The sequence below is a fragment of the Zychaea mexicana genome (assembly GCF_025766255.1).
Source record: "Zychaea mexicana strain RSA 1403 chromosome Unknown BDB00scaffold_36, whole genome shotgun sequence".
NCBI lineage: Eukaryota > Fungi > Mucoromycota > Mucoromycetes > Mucorales > Lichtheimiaceae > Zychaea > Zychaea mexicana.
This window is the reverse complement of record NW_026516699.1, coordinates 198,520-218,308: the sequence shown is the minus strand read 5'-3', so window position 1 is coordinate 218,308 and position 19,789 is coordinate 198,520. Positions and strand designations below refer to the sequence as shown.

The 19,789-nt window shown below is 40.3% G+C and overlaps 7 protein-coding genes across 7 annotated transcripts; 4 read left to right on the top strand and 3 right to left on the bottom strand.

Annotated features, from left to right (window-relative positions):
* Nucleotides 1-471: 471 nt before the first annotated feature.
* BDB00DRAFT_872357 (uncharacterized protein) lies at nt 472-1,050 on the bottom strand (the record flags this gene model as incomplete). The annotated part of the gene is made up of 2 exons (XM_053126946.1): nt 472-491; nt 573-1,050. 2 exons carry the CDS (start codon nt 1,048-1,050, stop codon nt 472-474), a joined length of 498 nt encoding a protein of 165 aa, XP_052979736.1.
* A 2,201-nt stretch (nt 1,051-3,251) lies between these two features.
* BDB00DRAFT_872356 (uncharacterized protein) lies at nt 3,252-5,356 on the top strand (the record flags this gene model as incomplete). The annotated part of the gene is made up of 5 exons (XM_053126945.1): nt 3,252-4,026; nt 4,120-4,419; nt 4,500-4,620; nt 4,855-5,024; nt 5,139-5,356. 5 exons carry the CDS (start codon nt 3,252-3,254, stop codon nt 5,354-5,356), a joined length of 1,584 nt encoding a protein of 527 aa, XP_052979735.1.
* A 1,676-nt stretch (nt 5,357-7,032) lies between these two features.
* BDB00DRAFT_787960 (peptidase S8/S53 domain-containing protein) lies at nt 7,033-8,849 on the top strand (the record flags this gene model as incomplete). The annotated part of the gene is made up of 4 exons (XM_053120745.1): nt 7,033-7,147; nt 7,221-7,531; nt 7,605-7,918; nt 8,000-8,849. 4 exons carry the CDS (start codon nt 7,033-7,035, stop codon nt 8,847-8,849), a joined length of 1,590 nt encoding a protein of 529 aa, XP_052979734.1.
* Nucleotides 8,850-8,913: 64 nt separating this feature from the next.
* On the bottom strand, nt 8,914-9,908 carry BDB00DRAFT_763667 (B-cell receptor-associated protein 31-like-domain-containing protein; the record flags this gene model as incomplete). Its single annotated transcript, XM_053119411.1, has 7 exons — nt 8,914-9,114; nt 9,189-9,264; nt 9,331-9,481; nt 9,550-9,572; nt 9,649-9,686; nt 9,761-9,820; nt 9,885-9,908. 7 exons carry the CDS (start codon nt 9,906-9,908, stop codon nt 8,914-8,916), a joined length of 573 nt encoding a protein of 190 aa, XP_052979733.1.
* A 79-nt stretch (nt 9,909-9,987) lies between these two features.
* On the top strand, nt 9,988-11,780 carry BDB00DRAFT_823183 (uncharacterized protein). Its single transcript, XM_053123522.1, has 5 exons — nt 9,988-10,502; nt 10,580-10,819; nt 10,886-10,996; nt 11,090-11,591; nt 11,659-11,780. Exons 1-5 carry the CDS (start codon nt 10,450-10,452, stop codon nt 11,764-11,766), a joined length of 1,014 nt encoding a protein of 337 aa, XP_052979732.1. The 5' UTR covers nt 9,988-10,449; the 3' UTR covers nt 11,767-11,780.
* On the bottom strand, nt 11,781-13,331 carry BDB00DRAFT_823179 (NADP-dependent oxidoreductase domain-containing protein). Its single transcript, XM_053123521.1, has 6 exons — nt 13,286-13,331; nt 13,054-13,186; nt 12,632-12,958; nt 12,460-12,533; nt 12,138-12,366; nt 11,781-12,045 (listed from the first exon to the last, which is right to left on the bottom strand). Exons 1-6 carry the CDS (start codon nt 13,310-13,312, stop codon nt 11,864-11,866), a joined length of 972 nt encoding a protein of 323 aa, XP_052979731.1. The 5' UTR covers nt 13,313-13,331; the 3' UTR covers nt 11,781-11,863.
* A 4,902-nt stretch (nt 13,332-18,233) lies between these two features.
* Nucleotides 18,234-19,655, top strand: BDB00DRAFT_928980 (uncharacterized protein). The gene is made up of 4 exons (XM_053128948.1): nt 18,234-18,585; nt 18,738-18,962; nt 19,162-19,229; nt 19,298-19,655. The coding sequence occupies exons 1-4, from the start codon at nt 18,445-18,447 to the stop codon at nt 19,395-19,397; spliced, it is 534 nt and encodes a 177-aa protein (XP_052979730.1). The 5' UTR covers nt 18,234-18,444; the 3' UTR covers nt 19,398-19,655.
* The last annotated feature ends 134 nt before the right edge of the window (nt 19,656-19,789 follow it).

The following is a 19,789-nucleotide window of genomic DNA, read 5'->3' as shown; positions in this document are numbered from 1 at the left end:
CCACGTGTGTTCAGAAATGCATATTCTGGAAATAGTGCCACCCGAATACCACGCGTGTCTGCAGATGCTAGTAACAATCTTTCGGTTGGTCATATATGGACAATAACGGTCTCATCACAAGAGCTAAATAAACCCAAATGATTACATTGCTTTTTCTCTTGATGATGGTCATCAGGTATTCCGCTGTTTTATTACTCTTTATGATTATCTATACACTTTAAAACTAAAAACAGCTTACATAACTGGCACGTGTCCATCTCGTAAACAAGTGTTACATCACAACGGCCAAGTGGAAATGCTGTAAAACAAGCTGTATGTAAAGCTATCGAGCAATGTGCTTATTGGCTGTTCAGTGTCTTAGTGATATTGCTGTTGTCATCGCCTTATACATATTTGCAACATAGTAAAGATCAGTAAGCACTGGTCACCACATATCATTCTTCTTTATCAGTAGAACATCGCCAGTTTTCTTCAAACATGCTGGGAATTGTCTAGAAAGAAATACTGTCAATGTCATTATTTCATCATCTGATTTTTCATGTAAATTTTGTGTACAGCGTTGCTTTATTTACCGTCTTCAGGCTCCCTTTCTTCGCGTTGCCAAGGAACAAATGATCGCTTATATATCCGTCGGTGACCATGCCAATGCTTTTCATCTCCCTTGCAAACATCATCATCAGGGTAGGAATAGAGTGTACTGCAGTTGTGGCAATTTCTAGATATCGTTCTTGGAAGCTCAACACGGGCAGTTACCGACTGTTGGGAACGCTTCGTTGTAGTTGATGATGATGAGGAAGAATAATAGCAGTATGAACCCACAGGTATCAATCGTAAACGACCACAAGTGACGTAATCTATACTGGGGATAGTAGGCGTATTAGCAATGTAGTCTCTGTTGTGTTTGCTAATGGTGTTGTTGATGTTGTCTCGTGGTCGTGATAACGAATATCTGCCATGTTTCATGGATATTAGGATGTGGGCTGCGTTGACTACTTCTGGATCGCTGGTGTCGTTCAAGTCGAGAAGCCGGAGCTGGTGCTCCATATGCATAATAGAAAGAAGAAGGATGTGAGTGTGTAATATCACACAGGTGGTACGAGACAAAAAACTGCGAGGCTTTTTATATCAAACCTTATTAACTAAAATTAACAATGGCAACACTTTTTGGAAATGAGAATTTATGGGATTGACAACAAAACTAGACTCCCAAGAGAAGAGGTTTACTAGCTGGTAAAGGCTAAAGTAAGTGATACGAGTGGTCCATTTATATTTGCTGCAAAGAGAACCATGTAGTAGCTTAAATCTCGCTTTTGCTCTACAGGAGGTACCAACACGGTGATGGTAATGCGTAAGGGATTCTAGGCAACAATGGCTCTATATTATAAAGGATGAACAGCAAAAGTGTGTAAAGAAAATAGTAGATAAAAGGCATTTGCTGCAAATGAATATGTACATCCACTTGTTTCGTTTATAGGAAATAAGCTAATGATGTATGTGGTGTGTCCATACATATAAAATCAATTAGCCGGAAGCATATTGGCGATACTATGATATCTCTTGGTAAATTCTCATCGACGCCAAAGCACCTGTCTAGGAGAAAGCACCCACAATGCGAAACAAATATTGTCAGTTGCGTACGCTGTTTACACGATAACAGAGTTAAACAAGCAGGACCGGCGACTGTTGTTAATCCAACAAGCTCGAAATGTATATTTCATGTATATAGACACATCGTCAGTCTGGTGGAGCTTGCACAAGGATGTCGATATATCTATACTACGCCTAATTAGCAAGATGACAGGTTATACCAATAAGAAAGCTCATTTGGTCGGTTACCCAAGGCTTACCTGAAAGAGGTTTTCGCAAACAACCAGCAGTGGTAGTAGTGACACGTAAAACTTGTATGTGGGATCGTAGTTTGATACTTCTGCGTAGTTATAAATACAGTATCTAGTATGGATGTACATTGTACGAGGCGCCTATACACACACAAACACTATTTACGAATCTTTGAATTTTAATAAAGTCGATACAGTAAACCATCTTAACCATCGTCTTTGATCACGTAACTTGATAAAAAGAGAACGGCCGCAGACGTCCATCCCTCCAAATAGTCAAGCATAGTCGGTGAGGGGAAACGCACTCATCGCTGCGTCTTCTCCATGACAACATGACACGCCTCTTTATTACAAATGTCATTCTGCCCTTGGGGGCTTCTCGGTTTGATATTCAGAAAAAAGTTATATACAGTAGTACCTTCGCCAGCATTTTTTCTCACTTGGACATATCGTACTTCGGTATCTCTATCACTTCATAAGACTCGAATGGTACAGAAAAGATTAGCTCAAGGATAGCCCTGATTGGATGGCTCTTTAGAGCATATTTTTTGTAGCAAAGAGCTGCGTGCAAAATACCATGAGCACTTTTTGATTTCAACGAAACCACGGGATTAATGAACGGAGTAGAGTGTGATACTAGCCCTATGATGATATTTCTTCTTCTCGCGCCTGGGATTGTAATGTTGACCTTCGACTTGATCAACGTACATAAACCGTTCGATTTTTTTCCATCGAGGGTGACTTGCTTCTCGTCATTAGAAAACGTTTGATTTCTAAGGATTACTGTACTTATTCAGCGTTTTTACTCTAACTTAAGAATTTATATCCGGTTCCGCAAGTAAGCGACGCGCAAATTAACTAGCCTTCCTGCATATTGTTATAAACAACTTTTCGACTATAGAATAGGTGCTTCTACGTTTACCATATTCTTTTAATCAAGTAGCCTCATTGAAGACGGTCTTAATTTATCTTTTTCGCTGATATAGCACCTGATAAAATTGATGCCCGCCAACGCATCTGTATGTGGTCCTCAAATTAAATGGACCCTCTTGGTCATTACGGTTTTGAACAAGCTTGTAGTTGACCTTTTTTGCTTATCACCTCGAGCCACCGTAGTTAGTACATAGTAAGTTCTTCAGCAATATGTACGCAGGAATTAAGAAAACATAAGTTTATCGTAGTGAATGAACTCATTAACACTAGTATTTATCTCTTTGTGTGCGCGCTGTGCACCACTAATCTGGAAGGAAAATGTGATAAAATACTGAAGAAAATACCACGTCACTGGTGATAATGCTAAGTTATACCATTTCTACAAAAGAAACCATCAAGGATCAATGTTGCAATGACTCGCTCTTCTCACTATATTTTACCGACACTTCAAAGTCGCCACTTAGGGCTACTACCACGACAATGGAAAGCGCTCTCCCCAGCTACACTGACTACACCTCACTTTTGCAACTTTTTAAAGTGCATGCGGCTCGCTATAAAGACAATGTCCTTGTACACTACCAGCTACCCAATTCTACTGAGTTCAAGTCATTGACATATGGCCAGGTCGACAACATCTCCAGCTATCTGGCAAGTCTATGGGGACCCACGATATCAGCAGATACCGAGTGCATTGCGTTGCTCAGTGACGACCCTGCACAATCTATCCTTGCATTTTTCACCGTACTGAAACTAGGACGAATCTTCTTCCCGCTATCTACATACAGATCAAAAGCGACTGTCGTTCATCTTCTTCAAAAGAGTAATGCAGGCTATTTGATCGCTTCCACAACGCATCGTATAAAGGCCTTGGAATGTGCAGCAACTCTGTATGATGTATCAAGGTTCGACATCCATATCTGGGACGACTTTGACATTGATCAGCTCATCATTGCAACAATGACGAAAGCAGAAACGTCCTGTAAAAATGGTGGTGATGTCAATCAATCTCGAGACGACGCACATAACATACGGCTTGAAAAGGATATAAGCGATTCATCTGTTCCTGTGACGTGGCTCCAAAGCTCAGGCACAACTTCCGAATTTCCCAAAGCAGTCCTTCATACCACTCGATCGATTATGTACGTGGTGCTAGAGGTATTCGTCAAATCGATTCAAGAAGCTTGCCCAGATCTGGCTATGGATTCTACCGACGTAATATTGGTAACGGAAAAGCTGTTTCATGGGCCTGCTATGAGTATGTCTATGATAGATTCTAAGTACTCTGTTTTCAAATTAATAATGGCAAGAAAGTTGTTTTACTTATCGCAGTTTCATCTACCATCTGTAGTTACACTTGTAAGAAGCATATTATATGGTGCAAGCATCGTTATGTTCAGCAACGAGATACCTACGCCCCGCGAGATACTAGATGCAGCTGATACATATGGCGCCACTGTGATGGATATGGTTCCAATCTTTTTAATGCAGTTGGCTCAGTATCTGGAACAACATGCGCCTGCCGATCGATATTTGGCAGTTTTACAGCGTTTCAAATATTGTATATGTACTGGAGCACCGCTCAGTCGACCTATTGGCGATTTTTTACGAGCAAAAGGGCTGAACGTACAAAATGGTTATGGAATGACGGGTAACATATTAAAAAAAATCAATCATCTTTAAAAGAATCAGTATCAAATATCTGATAAAATATGTATGCATTGTGATTAGAGACTGGCGCTCTTTGCATTTCCGATGTATCAAAAAACAACGACTACTGGTATAGCATTAATGTTACCAAAGACATGATGCGTTACGTATCTTTGGAGCCGATCATTAAAGATATGCACCAGTTCGTGGTACACGGCAATTGCCCTTCTCTTCCTAACGGTGTAAGCAATCGGCCTAATGGGGACTTTGCAACAAAAGATTTATTTATCAAAGAACCACATGGATCGAGCTGTTGGACGTTTGTTGGAAGAACGGATGATTTATTGATTTTGCATGTATCATTCTTATCCTGCTTTAAAGAAAGCTGCTGGGACAAATTTGCTAATATGTGCAATTTATCTTGACGATACTATAGGAGTAGCGGTGAAAAGGTGCATCCAACGGCCATGGAAATGGAAATCTGCAAGGAGGATGTCATCCAACATTGTATCATCATTTGTGAAGACAACGCGTGGACTGCTGTACTGATTGAACTAAACGAGAATAAAGCATCACAGTTTTCTGCACATGAAATGGCTTCCAAAGGTAAGAGCGTGTGATTATAAAAATATAACAGTGTAAAGGCGTACATATAACAGGGTCATTTTCATAAGGAATTCTCACGTAATTCTATAATAGTATATGACGCTGTACATAAAGCCAACAAGTATGCACCTCCGCATGGTATCATCTTCGTGCCTAACATGGTGTGTATCCTTCCATTTGACAGAAAACTGCCAAAGACCCCAAAAGGAACGGTCAAGCGCAAAGCAGTCGCTGCCACTTTTGCTCAGGAAATCGAACAGATGTACAAAAACCTTTCTTTCAACACGTACTTGGATGTTGCATTGAGCTATTATGAAGCACACATGGCGTAGCTAGAGCGATTGTCAACTTAATCGTCAGCTTTTCTGGTGTATCAAGATATACAAATCTTTGCAGAAATAAAATTATAAGGCACACAACCAGTGACATTTGACACAGTTATTTACTATTACCAAACAAGGCCAAATAAATGATTCACTTCAAATATTAGGTACACTTTCCGTACAATAAACTAATTGCTATTACTGTACCCAGATTTATGTTATACACAAGCTGAAATTATACATGTCTGGAGCATTTTTGATTGAGGAGAGATATGTGGTTAAAGATCGTACCTCACTTCACTTATAAAAGATTAAAACGATGCCTTTAAACACGTGCGCTAACAGACTCCAAGACATTGTTGCCCACGAAGTGTGAAGACGTCTGTCTAGTTCACATACAAGGTGTATTGTCACGTGTCATAATTTATCTGTTTTTTTCGGAGTGTACTTAAATGAGAGTAAAGCGTTGAGTGTTATTAATACAGTAATCAACTACCATAGTCTCGGATGTTTGGCTAGTAGTGGTGGCAATGTGTTTGAAGATCGATCCCTAAAAAGTATTTTAATTGTGTATTGAAATATTGAATTATAATATTAGTTAACTACTTATTGCCCAGACCACGTCTATTGACGTCATTTTTTATTTCAACCGATATAAGGTTTAAATTGACTGTGTGTTGGGTGTGAGTACAGAGGTATCATAAGCAAGGGAAGGAAATTGGACAGCAGCCTTGCAACTTGTCATTTGTTTATGTGTACACATGCAAGCATCGGACCATTTGTGTAAATGTGAACACTACTGCATAGTGAGGGTATCTTCTAACCACTTATAAAGCCAAGTTGAAACCGACGATCCGGTAGTATGAAGTAGAAGTAGTAAAAGAGCTGTAAACAATATTATTGAGCAGAGATTGCGATAGGAACTAACCTCAGATGTGTGCGAAAACGACAAAATTTCTATTTTTATACTGGTTTTGGTTACATTTCGAACAAAAGACCTCAAAAATCGAAAAATTAACATATACGTCAATATGACACGAAAGGACGTTTACATGGGCGCGCAATTTTCATGAACTTTTTCTATGGTGTGTAACGATAATCCACAGAAACAGCAAACGTCAAGTCTTCACGTGTAACGTGTAACGGTGTATATATAGACTAGCGATCATTTTAATAATAATTCGCTTTAATAAATCGCTGGTTTCAGATTCTGTGCTTATATCATGAGTGTCTAGCAAAGACTGCCAGAGATTCCTTTACTTGTTATTTGAAATCCTCCAAAGAAGTCTGTATTTTATGCGTGCGTGCACTGTAAAAGAGAGTGTCAATACAACAACCCACTTTTTACTCTGTGCCTCCGCACTTCTTCTCCTCGCTGCGTTTATCCATTGCTAAAGCCAAATTTCTAGCTCAGTAGTCTGGCAACACAAACGTTGTACGAAGCGAAATGAATTAAAAGAAAGCATCCTTTGCTTTCGAGGCCAATGGTTTATACTTCATTTTTCTTTCTCTCTTTATTCCTTCTACCACCCCTTCCATTCCCTTTCTTAACAAACCCTCTCACATTCCTTCATTTTTTATCCGTCAACAGACGACATAATCAACGGAAAAGTCTTTTCACTATAAGTTTCAGGAACACGAAAACGAACAGTTAGAGCGAGACTACCGCCAACATCATCATCACCATGAGATTTACAGTCCTTTCATTCTTGGCAGTGCTGGTGTTTGCCACATTTGGATCAGCACACAAAACCCAAAACTATATCATCCAACTTAACCAAACAGCTGCTGTTGATGACTGTAAGAATGAAAAATCAGATCAACAACACCGAGGAACAAAAAGCCCATGCATACTGAAATTCGTCACAAATAGTCATTCCCAAGTTCATTCACGATACCACCAAATTTTTCCATGACCTATTCAAGGAAGCTGGTGAAAAACTTGAAGACCTGTTTGACCGAGACAATGATGAATCCGGTAACAACAAAGTCCGAGTTCGCCAAAAGTTTGACATCGGTGGTTCCTTTAAGGCGATTGATATTGAACTCAAGGATGATCGCATTATTGACAAGATCAAGAAGAGTTTCTCTGAAGTGGTCTCGGTTTTTCCGGACGAAGAAGTCCAATTTGAATTGCCCGAGCCGGTTACCAAGAGCAAAAAGAACAACAAGCGCTATTACATTGTAAAAAATAATATGATACAATGCAGTACGATAATGTGGTTGAACTTACCTACTGTTTAAATGATGTATATAGCGTCCTGTGCATACCGGTGAATCGACCTACGAAGAGCCTGAGGAATCACAACCATTTGAAAATGACGTCTCGGCTAATTCTGAATCATCCCATGCTGCCAACACTGAAGGTTGGACATCATACATTTCTGCCACTACGACTGCTGCCTCGGATGACGAATCGGTAACCATCACCACAACTGCCTCTGCTGCTGCCATGACAACCGCTAGTGAGCCGACCTACCTTGAGCAGACCAATGCCCAGTGGAATTTGGTCCGAGCTTCACAACGCGAACTCAACGAATCACAGCCTTACATTTACGATTCGCGTGGCGGGTAAGCTTTTTTCGATGGTCATTCACATTCTCGTGATTTCTATGTTTCTAAATGCCCCGGTTGAATTTTCTGTTTGATTAGTGCCGGTGTCACCGTGTACGTAGTTGATGACGGCGTTGCTATTGACCATGAAGATTTTGAAGGTCGCGCAACACGTGGTTATAGCGCATACAACAGCGGCGATGCTGGCAATGACGGCAACACAACCACCACCTTTGGTAGCAGTGCACAACTTGAAAGCGAGAACCCATACGACGGAGGTGGCCACGGTACACATGTTGCTGGCATTATTGGTGGTAAGACTTATGGTATTGCCAAGAACGTCAGCATTGTCAGCGTTCAGGTGCTTCGCGCCGATGGCAAGGGCACTGTCTCGAGCCTGCTTGGTGGTATCCAGTGGGTCATGGAGCAAGAAAAGAACCGCACGCGCCCCGTTGTCATCAACATGTCTCTTGGCTTGCCCGAAAGCAGTGCTGGTGCCAAGGCATTGAATGAGGCTGTTTCTGCCGCTGTGGATGCTGGTCTTCCCGTCTTTGCTGCTGCCGGTAACTCTGCAAGCGATGCATGCAAGATCTCGCCCGCTGGTAATAACAAGGTGTACACTGTCGGTTCAGTGGACAGCAGTGACAAGATGGATCCTTACAGCTGCTACGGCCGCTGCGTCAGCATCTTGGCTCCAGGTTTCGATATCACAAGTACATACATTGGTGGCAAGGATGCCACAGCCACCATGTCCGGCTCTTCTATGGCAGCTCCCCATGTTGCAGGTGTAGCTGCTTTGCTGCTTCCTGATTTGGACCAAGGCATTGAACCCAAGAAGTTGTACAGCGAGATCACTAAGCTTTCTACCACCCGCAAGATTTCCGATATTCCTGACTGGCTTACGCCCAATCGCCTCGTCTTTAATGGCCAAAAGAAAGATGAAGAGTAAAACTAGGTCTCTTTTACACCTACTATAATGTTTTCCTTTATACTATTATAATATTTGTGTACTTTTACTTCTTCAATAATGCATCACGTTCCTTGACCAGCTGATCGTATTCAGTCGATTGCTGGCCTGCTCGCTTCTTCAACGATTCGAAATCCGGCCTTTGTTTCTTCAATGCACCGATTTCGGCCTTCAGGTCGTCGATCTGCTTCTTGTACGACGAGTCAATTTCAACAAGTCTGTTGGTATCATCATTGGCAGTGGCACTCTGGATACATAAAGTAGGTCATTAGCACAACCGATTCTAGTTTCCAGTTATTGAGTGTTCCTTCGATAAAGTACCTCCTTCTTCATATGTTGAAGCTGCTCTTCACGCTCAAGCATGTCAACAACCAGTGCTGTCGTTCTCTCGAGGATCCTATAGGTATACTTAAATTTTAGCTGTCCAAGATTATCTTGGCTCTATCCCACCAAAATCACTTACAGAGACAAAAACAAGGTAAATCCAGTCAGGTACAGGTTGCGTTGAGCATAGAAGCGCTTGGCCTTCAAGCTTGCTTCGAAGCTGTAATCGTGATGATGTCCTTCCTCTTGTTCGGCCTCTTCACCAATGCGTTGCAATCGGTTAAACGTGTCTATAAAAAATTCATAATTAATGCCATGTCCCTCTCATCGTGCTTCCTATTATGCGTGTCAGATTTACCAATAAACAGTAAAAAGATGAAACTAAAGATAAACGTTCATAAGCCTTTAATGTATCATTGTCATCATCATAAGCATTTTCTTCTTTTCAAAAACTTACGCGAAAATAATCTTAAGAGCGTAGAGAGCTTTTGCGACCTATTTGCACCGTGATTTTCTATGAGTTATACACGTAAACATAAAGTCCCTTTCTAACTAAAATTTATTATTACAACAGGAGACGACTTGAAAGCTCTCATCATTGCTCGACGCCAGTGCATTGGAAGTGGTAACTACATAAAATACAATTCCTTTTAGTACTAGAGTGATGAATCCGCAACTGAACTAAAAACTTACCACGACCAAGCAGAAGACGATCATCTATTGACAAGAAAAAACAGCCAGAATTAGTCGCGCGGTGTACAATATATTTGAACACATATTTATACTAGAGAAATACCTCCAGAACCAAAAGTGTAAACGTAAGTGTATAGTAGATTGTCATTGTTGTAAAGCCAACGTGTCAAACCCGAGAAAGAAGAAAAAAAAAGGGACGAAACGACTCGGGGACCTGAAGAAATTGGATTGAGGGCAACCGGAGTGTTGTTGCTTGCACATGATTACGATTTCGCAGCATGATCGATTGTTTCAATTATATCATTATGCGTTACGGAAGAGTTTAGAAGGAGTAAGAACTCTGTAACTTTCGTCCTAAGTGTATATCTTGCCCTGAGGATGGCAATACGTTGTCCAGACAATAGTTTTGTCACGAAAACGAGTGCGGATGTTCCCACAGTTTCGCTTGCTTTCACAAATCCTGTGAGACGGTCTACAAGTGATACAAGCGTTGATTTTATTATGCCTGTCGCTCATCGCTTTCATATTTCCGTTTTCTTTCTTCCTTGCGCCTTCCCTCCCCGAAATGTCAGCAAACACGTATCAAAAACTTGCTACAATCGTGGACACGCATACTATGTAAAAAGAACCTCCATTTCTGATCATCCGTTGGTAAAGCATAACACGTCGTTGAAGGCTTAATATTGTGCGATTAGTGATGAACTCGGGTTGGTGTTTGGATTACCCGACGCGAACGATCTCCCTCCATACAGCCAGCAGTTTTACCCGTTAATCTTTGTTGAATCCAAGTTGGGACTTCCACTTCAGCATTTACACGACCTTATACGCGAAGCAGATCAAGCGATGCACGAAGCAAACGATGCAAAAGCTGTAGAGCAGTCAAGTAGGATCATGATTGCGTTAAAGCCCGAGAACTATACAGCGATGAATATTAGGTATGGAACGCGCAACAACGAGGGCATAGTAACTGCATAACTCACGCGAACTTTTGACCAAATAAGAAAACAGCTTGTTGAATCAGGCAAAGTTACTTTAAAAGACGAGCTACAGTGGATCAATTTGGTTTTCACGGTGCAAAAGCATTGCAAAAGTAACGTTGCATGGCATCACCGGTAAATACTCGAAAGCAAAAAAGAGACGTAAAGAGAGTGAAGGATCGCCTCTTTAACAGTGGATGATTGATCAAAGAATGAAAATAATCATAGGCAGTGGCTTTTCATGCGTCCAGGCGCAAAGAACGAAATAGATCTGGACCACGAACTGCAACTGTGCGCACGTACAGCAACCTTACATCCTCGAAACTATTATGCATGGAATTATCGTCGGTGGCTGTTGGAATCTCACATGACCACCCAATTGCTTCGAGAAAGAGAGTATAAGGAGACACAGATATGGGTCGAAAAAAATGTGAGCGATCATTCCGGTGTTCATCATTTAGCGTGTGTTATCAAAGCAATAAGCCAGGACCCGTACTTTGACGGACATAAGCACTTGAGCTGGATCGACGGTCTTATCACTCAGTTCCCGGGCCACGAAGCATTGTGGAGTCACTTACGATTCTGTTGTTCTACGTTCGCTGTGTCCACTTTAGGTCATGAAGTTGTTGAAATTGTCATCCAGAAGACGGTTGCAATATCAGAGGAAGAATCAGAGAAGAAACTACAGCTACAACTCGCACTTTGTTTTGGGATATGGCTATGCATTTGGGTAAGGATGTAGTATACATTACTAGTTTTAAGCTCACAATGGAAAAAAACTAAAGCGGATGATCTAGGAGAAGCGACATAGATCCAATAACAGCTTATCAGCCGAAAGACAACATAAGGCATATACAGCTCGATTACATGAGCTGACGCCAATACCCAAATATATTAAAGTATAAAATTCCAATTTTTTATATAAACATGAAAAGTGGAGGCGAGATCTATTATATACAATTTTTTTTTCTGATTTGTGGACTCTGTCTAATTATTGAGGGTTTAATCCTTCTTCTTGTGTTCACCAAAGACATCGTTGGAAGGACCGAACATCAGGACAGGGTCACAGGTTCGGACAGGGTGCTCACGACCAATCTTTGTAATCTCCTCAACATCCTCGGGGTCCATCTTGAAATATTCAATGTTAGCCTTGATACGCTCAGGCGTAACAGACTTTGGAATTACTATTAAATCAAAGGAAGATAGTACAGGAGTCAATATCTCGCGACACTTTCTGTACCATGAGCACATACTACGAAAACAGAAAGAAACTTACCGCAGTAGCCACGGGCAACACCCCAGTTGATAAGGACTTGAACAGGCGTCTTGCCATATTTCTCAGCAGCCTTGAGCACAGCAGGTTCCTCGAGCGTCTTGGAATGGCCAGTGGAGGCGAACCAGGAGAAACCTGGGTTGCCAAGTGGCGAGTATGCGGTCAAAGCAATGTTGTGGTCCTTGGCCCAGTTGACCATCTCCTCCTGTGGCAAGCTAGGGTGAATTTCAATCTAAGAAATAATAGGTTTAGTATGTGTATGTGCTTGTGTGTGTTTCTACGACCACCCTTCAAAGATATTTGTTTAGTATCATTGATTACTAACCTGGTTCATGGCAGGAGGAATTTCAGCTTTGGAAATCAAGTCCTCAAGCATAGGAATAGTAAAGTTGGAAACACCTATGTTACATATGGCACAATTAAGATTTTAGTTTTCTGTCACACCCGGTGATCATTTGTTTGATTGAGCTTTGCAGGCAAGAACTTTATATATTTACCGATCGAACGGACCAAGCCGTCCTTGACCAATTTTTCCATTTCGCGCCAAGTGTCGATAATAGGGACGTCAATACACTTGATGTCATTGTTCTCATCCTTGACTTGAATCTGCTCATGGTCATAGCCATGGAATTCCCAAGCCATGGGCCAATGGAACATGTACATGTCAATGTACTCGAAGCCGAGGTCTTGCAACGAACGTTCACAAGCAGGACGCACGTGCTCGGGGCGCTTGAATGTCTGCCACAGCTTTGTGGTGACAAAGACTTCTTCTCGGGGCACACCGCTTCCACGAATAGCATCACCCAACGAACGTTCGGTCTTGTCTGTTATGAATTGAAATGTAAGTTGTCCAATGAAATTTTATTGCTTTTCTTGTAGCCTAAACACAAAGTATCACTTATTACTTAATGATACTTACACAAATAAGCAGTATCAAAGTGACGATATCCCTCCTTCAAGGCGACTTTGGCAGCGTCATGCACCAAGTGTGGGGCATCGGCGCCACCGAATGTGCCGTAGCCGATTTGTGGCAAGTCATAACCGCTATTAAGCTATGTATTCCATGAGCAAATGGATAATTTAGTGTTAGCCACCCTCGTTATTATATTGTGCTCAAACTACTATGATCATGCAACGAAAACAACACACACCTTGACAGTAGGAACGTTTGCAGCCATGGTGCTGTATAGGAAAAGAAAAGTATAGCTTAAAGAAAAAGAAGAACCAAAGAAATTTCGTCTCCGTTGGTGTTATATGCTTGAAGCTAGACGGGGCAACAAGCGCAATGACGTAAGGAAGGGTATCCATGCAAACCCCTGTGCGTCAGAGACATACGGAGACATACGGATTTCTGTTTTTCTACGCAAACCCCTCCCGGCGTTCTGTTGTTATTCTTTCTCGATTATGGCTACTATACAAAGATAGAATCTTCGAAGAAGATCGCCATCCGTTCTTCTAATATCTTTTGCTTTCTTCACTTTTTAGGCGGTGCTGCCCAAGATACAAGCGCAAAAGCGAGTACACGCGTGCATGTAATACACTCTCTAGTAGATCTGTACGCGATAAGTCTGATCTTTTTTGCTGGAATCTCAGTCTGAAATTGACAGGCTGTTTATTCCGAATTGGGCTTCAAGCCGACAGGGCTCGCGATCCGTGTAACCGACGCGTCAAGAAACCAAACAAACGCATATGATATAATGATGTTCCTCTTTTTTTTCTGTCGCTTCATTATTCACGCTCAGAAAGATCACGAAAAAGATAGCATCTACCATGTTGCTTAATTTGCTCATCACCACATGATACTAGAAGAAATGCATCATTCCATATACAGGATTTTTCCTAATGATTGGCGGGGTCTTTTTTCCCATCATGGCGATGCTATTTTTATATATTGGCGTTGGGGAAGGGGTGCCTTTGTACGGCGGTGTCGTTTTTGTGCAATTTTTTCGATGTTGGCAGATATATGAAACTCATATTGGCGGCTGGGCAGTCTAAGCAGAGATATTTGCATACTAGGTCCTAAACTGAGTCGATTTTCAAAAGTGTATTCGGTTGCTTGGGGTGAAGACATTCAAAATAAAAATATATAAAACCAAAGCTATACCTTGGATGAAGGACCCACCAATCTTTTTTGCTTCTTGTCTTGCTGATCGTTCTTATTCCATTAATTTCTTGTCTTGCTAATCGGTCTTGTCCCTTTAATTCTTGCTGCAGATGACGAGAAGACTGATAGCAGTTGTGTAACTTGCTACCAAGCATATATCTCATTTCAAAAAGACTTTTTTTTCCTTATGAAAAAATGAGAATGTGAACGCAAAAGCTCGAAAATTGTCGCCCTGCTTCAGAGCCAAACCATGTATTACGATTATTCTTGATCGAGTTTGTAATATATTAGTTATCTTGTGAGCAAACGAAAGATCTTCTGTGTCGTTCACTTCATAACTGTATAAAATATCTTTTTGCTTTGGTAGCATACATAATAATGCCTACGTATCTGAGATGTTGGGACAAACAAGATTCGTTATATGCGACTATCTGGGATTGTTTCTGATACTAAAATGCTGCTCTTTTTGTAACTGAATGTAATAAACTTGGCAAATAAATCGTTATTGGAGAAATCGTCGACACGATCTTGTTGTTCATGGTATATATTGTGGTCGTTTAGTATAACTTTTAATTAGACAGCTTCATTATTCGTTTTCCTTGATATGATGTTTACGCAATTGAAATTAACACCATGAAACTTTTGATCGACGACGACAATATATCGGTCCAGGTATTCATGTAGTGATTCTCTTTTTTTTCTTCAATATATGAATAGCTTTTATGAGTGCTGGTATTCGTAATTCGGAGACTCCACTATTACTTGCTCTGGGTATTTGGTTCATGAAAACGAATCATCTATAGCTAATGTGGTTGTTTACGTCAAAAATCTACAGATACAGTATATGAGATGATATTGCATGAAATGCCACAAAAGATAGAGGGAGATTCATCATGCTTGATCAGTCCTTATCATAGGTGAAAATGCCTGAAAATATCTGAAGTTACCTGATCAGCGATTATATAACATAAAGTAAAATTATCATGCTTGATCTTATTTGATTTTGCCTGACAATGACTCGATATACTTTCTTCTTCTTGATATACCATGATAATGGCGGTAATATAGTTTATGCTGGTTTATCATAATGAATAATGATTATAATATGAATGATAATGATAATGCTTGATCATGTATGATGTTGCTTGACATTGCTAGATATTGCTAGATCACGTATGATGTTGCTTGATATTCCTTGATTATCTATGATAATTAATTTCTAAGAAATAGTACTACACAGACAAATATTCTTGTTTTATTACATATAACTTTTCGTGTTTAAAAGATATACGTGATTCATCTTCATTGTTTGAATTCACATTATTAGACCAAGCAACAAGCTTTTCCAGCAAGTGATATATATGTAGGTAAATCATATACAAATTTATTACAAGGATATAATTATCAAGTTAATAAAGCTTTATCAACCAAAATCATGTAGAATTATACATGATCATAAAGATGAGGAGTTAGTCCTATCATTAGGTAATTTTAGATAATATCATCACGGGGAACAAAAAAAATTAAAGGAAATGATTATGTCACCCTTTTATATAAAAATTGTGATGTATTTACTAAGAAATATTACATGATAGTTCCACTCGAAGCAAAAAAAAAGAAATGGATTTCTTGGATGATAATGTGGAGGTGTTTGAAGGAAATGATTCCAAGTGTATCGTGTCGTATGTGGGTATGTACAAAGATGATGGAGGATATTTCTTGGTTGTTTTTTTTGCGAAGTTTCTTGAACATAAGCTAAACGCTTTACGGGTCTTTTGGTGACCTTTTTGAAATACAAAGGAGAAAAACTTGAGTGGATGAGTGATTTTTTTGTTCATCAAAATGCACATAAATGCCTTGTCATCAAAGAGATGGGTCGTCAAAGTGTTTTCTGTTCATTCAACAGGTTTGGCTTCGTTGTTGTGAATTTTTTCTAGAATGACCTTATAAGTTAATATCCAAATATGCAAAGACATAGAATTCCATACAATTGTAGTGTTACGGTGAGTTTGGGGTATGCCAGGTAGTAGTTGCGTAGTAACGGTTCATGTGTATGTTATGTAGTGAGCACCAGTATTAATATCGTTTATTACAGACGAGTTGTGAAGTGATATGAGTGTAAAGTAAAGTAAAAATCTGTATGGTTTATGTTCAAGGTTGTAAATAGTAGTGAGCTGATGTCTTGATTAAGCTCAGTGAGTAGAAATAAGGATCAGGAATGTAACGTCTGTCCAAGTAAATAAGAAATAAGAGCAGGAATAATGTTACGTCTGGTCCTAATAAAAGAGTTTATTTAGCTTCAGTTATGAGCAATAAAAAAATGTAAGATGAAACAAGCCGTGTTAGGTCTTGACTGATTGAAAACAACACTTGAAATTAAGTAGAATGTGGGAGGTGAGAATTCAATGTCATTATTCAAGTAAAAATGAGTTGGTATTTATATCTTTCAAAATATTTCAATATATCTATTCTAATTGAACATCAAGGAAGATGCTGGAAGGTTGTGGAAAGTACTCGCATTCAATGATTATAGATGTGGAATCAGTTGGAAAGTCTAGGAATAATGCTGTTAATAGCTATATTTTGGCAATTTGGAAGGTACCCGAAGGTTGTAGAGTTGTTGCTGCGCTACTTTTGTATCGCTGTGTCCTTGGCTTTATGAAAAGTGCCAGAATGCTGTAGTAATTGCGAGGCTGCTGTGGTAGAGCTCTTGTTGTTGTGTGATGTCATGTGCTTGATGTTTGTTATGCAACTCTTTCTTGTATTCAGATTTTATTGGAGGGATAGTTCTCGGGTATCAGTAGTATTATTAGCTATATTAACCTGTTCTCTTTGAAGACGAATCGGCGAATCGAATGAAGGTACACATCTTGTTTCCATATTGTTCAAGTTTTTGTTTTTGATAGAATTTTTTAAATTGATCGCGCTCGATACAACAATTTTCTAAAATATATATTATATGTTGTGTAGTGTTGTTAATAGAATACTTCATAACTACAAAATAAAGTTTACCTCGCTCGTAATGAATTCTACACCAATCCTGTATTTTCATAGTGTAGAAGGAGGGGGTAAATAGCAGCGTCACCATCCCTATTATTAAGAGACACTCTCATAACTATCGAATTTACAAAGTCCTATTGAGCCTTTTATCATTACACAAGAATACAGTACCACCCACTCTATAATACATATTCCATGTCTAGTACTACCCATATAAATATCTTAATTCAGAGAGATATCAAGAGACACCTTTCTTCCCGCAATTGGATTGAAGAGGTCCTGCGTGTGAGTGACACCCGTAGTCTAGCGTTGCTGTCTGTACCGTTATTTATTTTGTATCGTTCATTATCCTATTCTTTGGTTAGTGAATCTGACACGACCGCATTTTGTATTTGTTCTGCTTTTTTGTTTATTTTGTTCGACTATACGCAGACCCTGTTCGAGGATCCCACTATAGTTCGAGCGTTTTCTATACATCCCTGAAGTAGGGTTTGTTTGTATTTTGTTGTACCCCCTACTTTTGGCTCACATGGCAGGGTTCTTCCCTCTAGATCCTGCCGCTGTTTATTTGCCCACGTCGACGTTATAATAGGCAGTTCAGTGTACTTGATTTGCTTGAATAAAGTTAGGTAAAATGACCTTGCAGAGGTTAATATTTTTTTGTCAGTCACACTGTTATAGCATTGAATTTCATTGATGTTTGTATATTAACTTCTACCCTTTTGGTCCCTATTATACGAAATAATAAAAGTGCTGATTTGCAAACAACGAGGAAAATGATAGAGTGAGGCACATATCTGTTCACAAAAAACACACCGCCATTCAAAGGCACCCCCAACGCCGATATGTGAAAATAGCACCGCCATGATGGGAAAGAAGACCCTGTACACTTGCTTCTTCTACACTTGGCTCTGCTTTCAAACAAGCTTTCTGATCTATTTTTACTCGTTTTCTTATACCACAATTCAATGGACTATCCTACGCTGTGGCACCTACTATAACTCGTGCTCGTCTGCCATGAAGCATGCGATCATCGGGAACAAATGTTCGATTCGTTTCTTTCACGTCGTATCGTGAATAATTTATGCTTAGAGTGGGTAGAATTTGCCCACTGCGTAACTGTCGCTTTGACACAATGATAGCGTTCCAGCTGTCGCTCGAGATGGCCGGCAACCCATTATCTCCGATCGCGTCCAACGCATTCAAATGTTGCCGACCTTGGAGAGCGTTTGCAAGTGCTACAAGAGCAACTTGCAAACAAGAAAGCAGCTTTACGGTCAAAAAACTCCTCAGGAAGGCAAGCATGCGATCTTACAGTCATCGTTACAAGACCGTATTCCTGCTCAGGTGGGACTGCGTCAATTACTGTAGCTCGAATGAAAAGACATACAAAGAGGACTATATGCTGTGGACAGGGTATCTAATTTGTCAAGACTATTGTATTAAATCACACAGGAGCATCTAACACTGTTTTTACTTTTATATGACATCATACAAAGGCAATCAAACGAAACATTGACGAAAACCACGAGAGGAAGAAGCGACTCCGCCCCATACTGTCGTGCAGCAACAACCCAATCGACTTGTTTAACGTCAATCTTGACACTCAGGCTTACGATGCCTCGGATTATGGGCACGTTATCATGAATGCATCATTAGTTTTCACAAAGGAAGACATGTTTTGTCGTTTAGGCTTGCACAACGCGGCAAATGGTCATCTGCGCGTAATAATCTCCAAACTCACCAACTTAAGCTAGCAAAGGCTTTTACAATCTAATACGAGCATGTGCACGAAGTATCCGGGGCAGACCTTATATCGAGAAGTTACAAAGGCGAAAACAAATAACGATATTTATAATGATGTGGCGTGCGTGTATATCAAGCAATGTAATACGCGTTTAACACAGCTTCTTCTTTTAAAAGGAGGCCCAAGTGCTTGCTGCGGAAGGAAAACGACATTTGATTGAGAGGATATACTCGCACGTCAAACAGTAAGTTCATCATAGTAATGCTACTCTTGGTGAACGATACACTGCTAACGAGTTTGTTTGTCTTGTAGACTTACTTTGTTGCATCCGACACGCTTGGAGCATGCCGATAAATACGCAATTCATATCATCCAGATGCCAAGCACAATGATCGCCGACATCAACAAATAAAACTGAAGTCCACCAAGACATGACTTGCCAAGGAAGAGCGGCCAAGAAGACGGGTGTTGCTAATAAGAAGATGCAGCTAGTGATGATTGTAGGGCAAGCCGGGAGGGTGTTGGGTCCCCCTTGGGTGGACGTCCAGTATGGTGGCTTGCGGCTACGAGAGCAGCATATGCACGCGTTCCCTGTGATTATGCAAGATGAATACCATTCATCACGAACCTGCCCTTTTTGTTCAACCAACTGATATTGACAACCAACCAGCACATTCTGTATCGGCGTGGTGCGTTGACAGTAATGTTTAGCACTACTCATCGAACCCTTCCTTCTTTTTGGACCCAACGTCTTACACATCGAACACAGAGCTTGCTACTTTGATACCAGAATTTACGCATGCC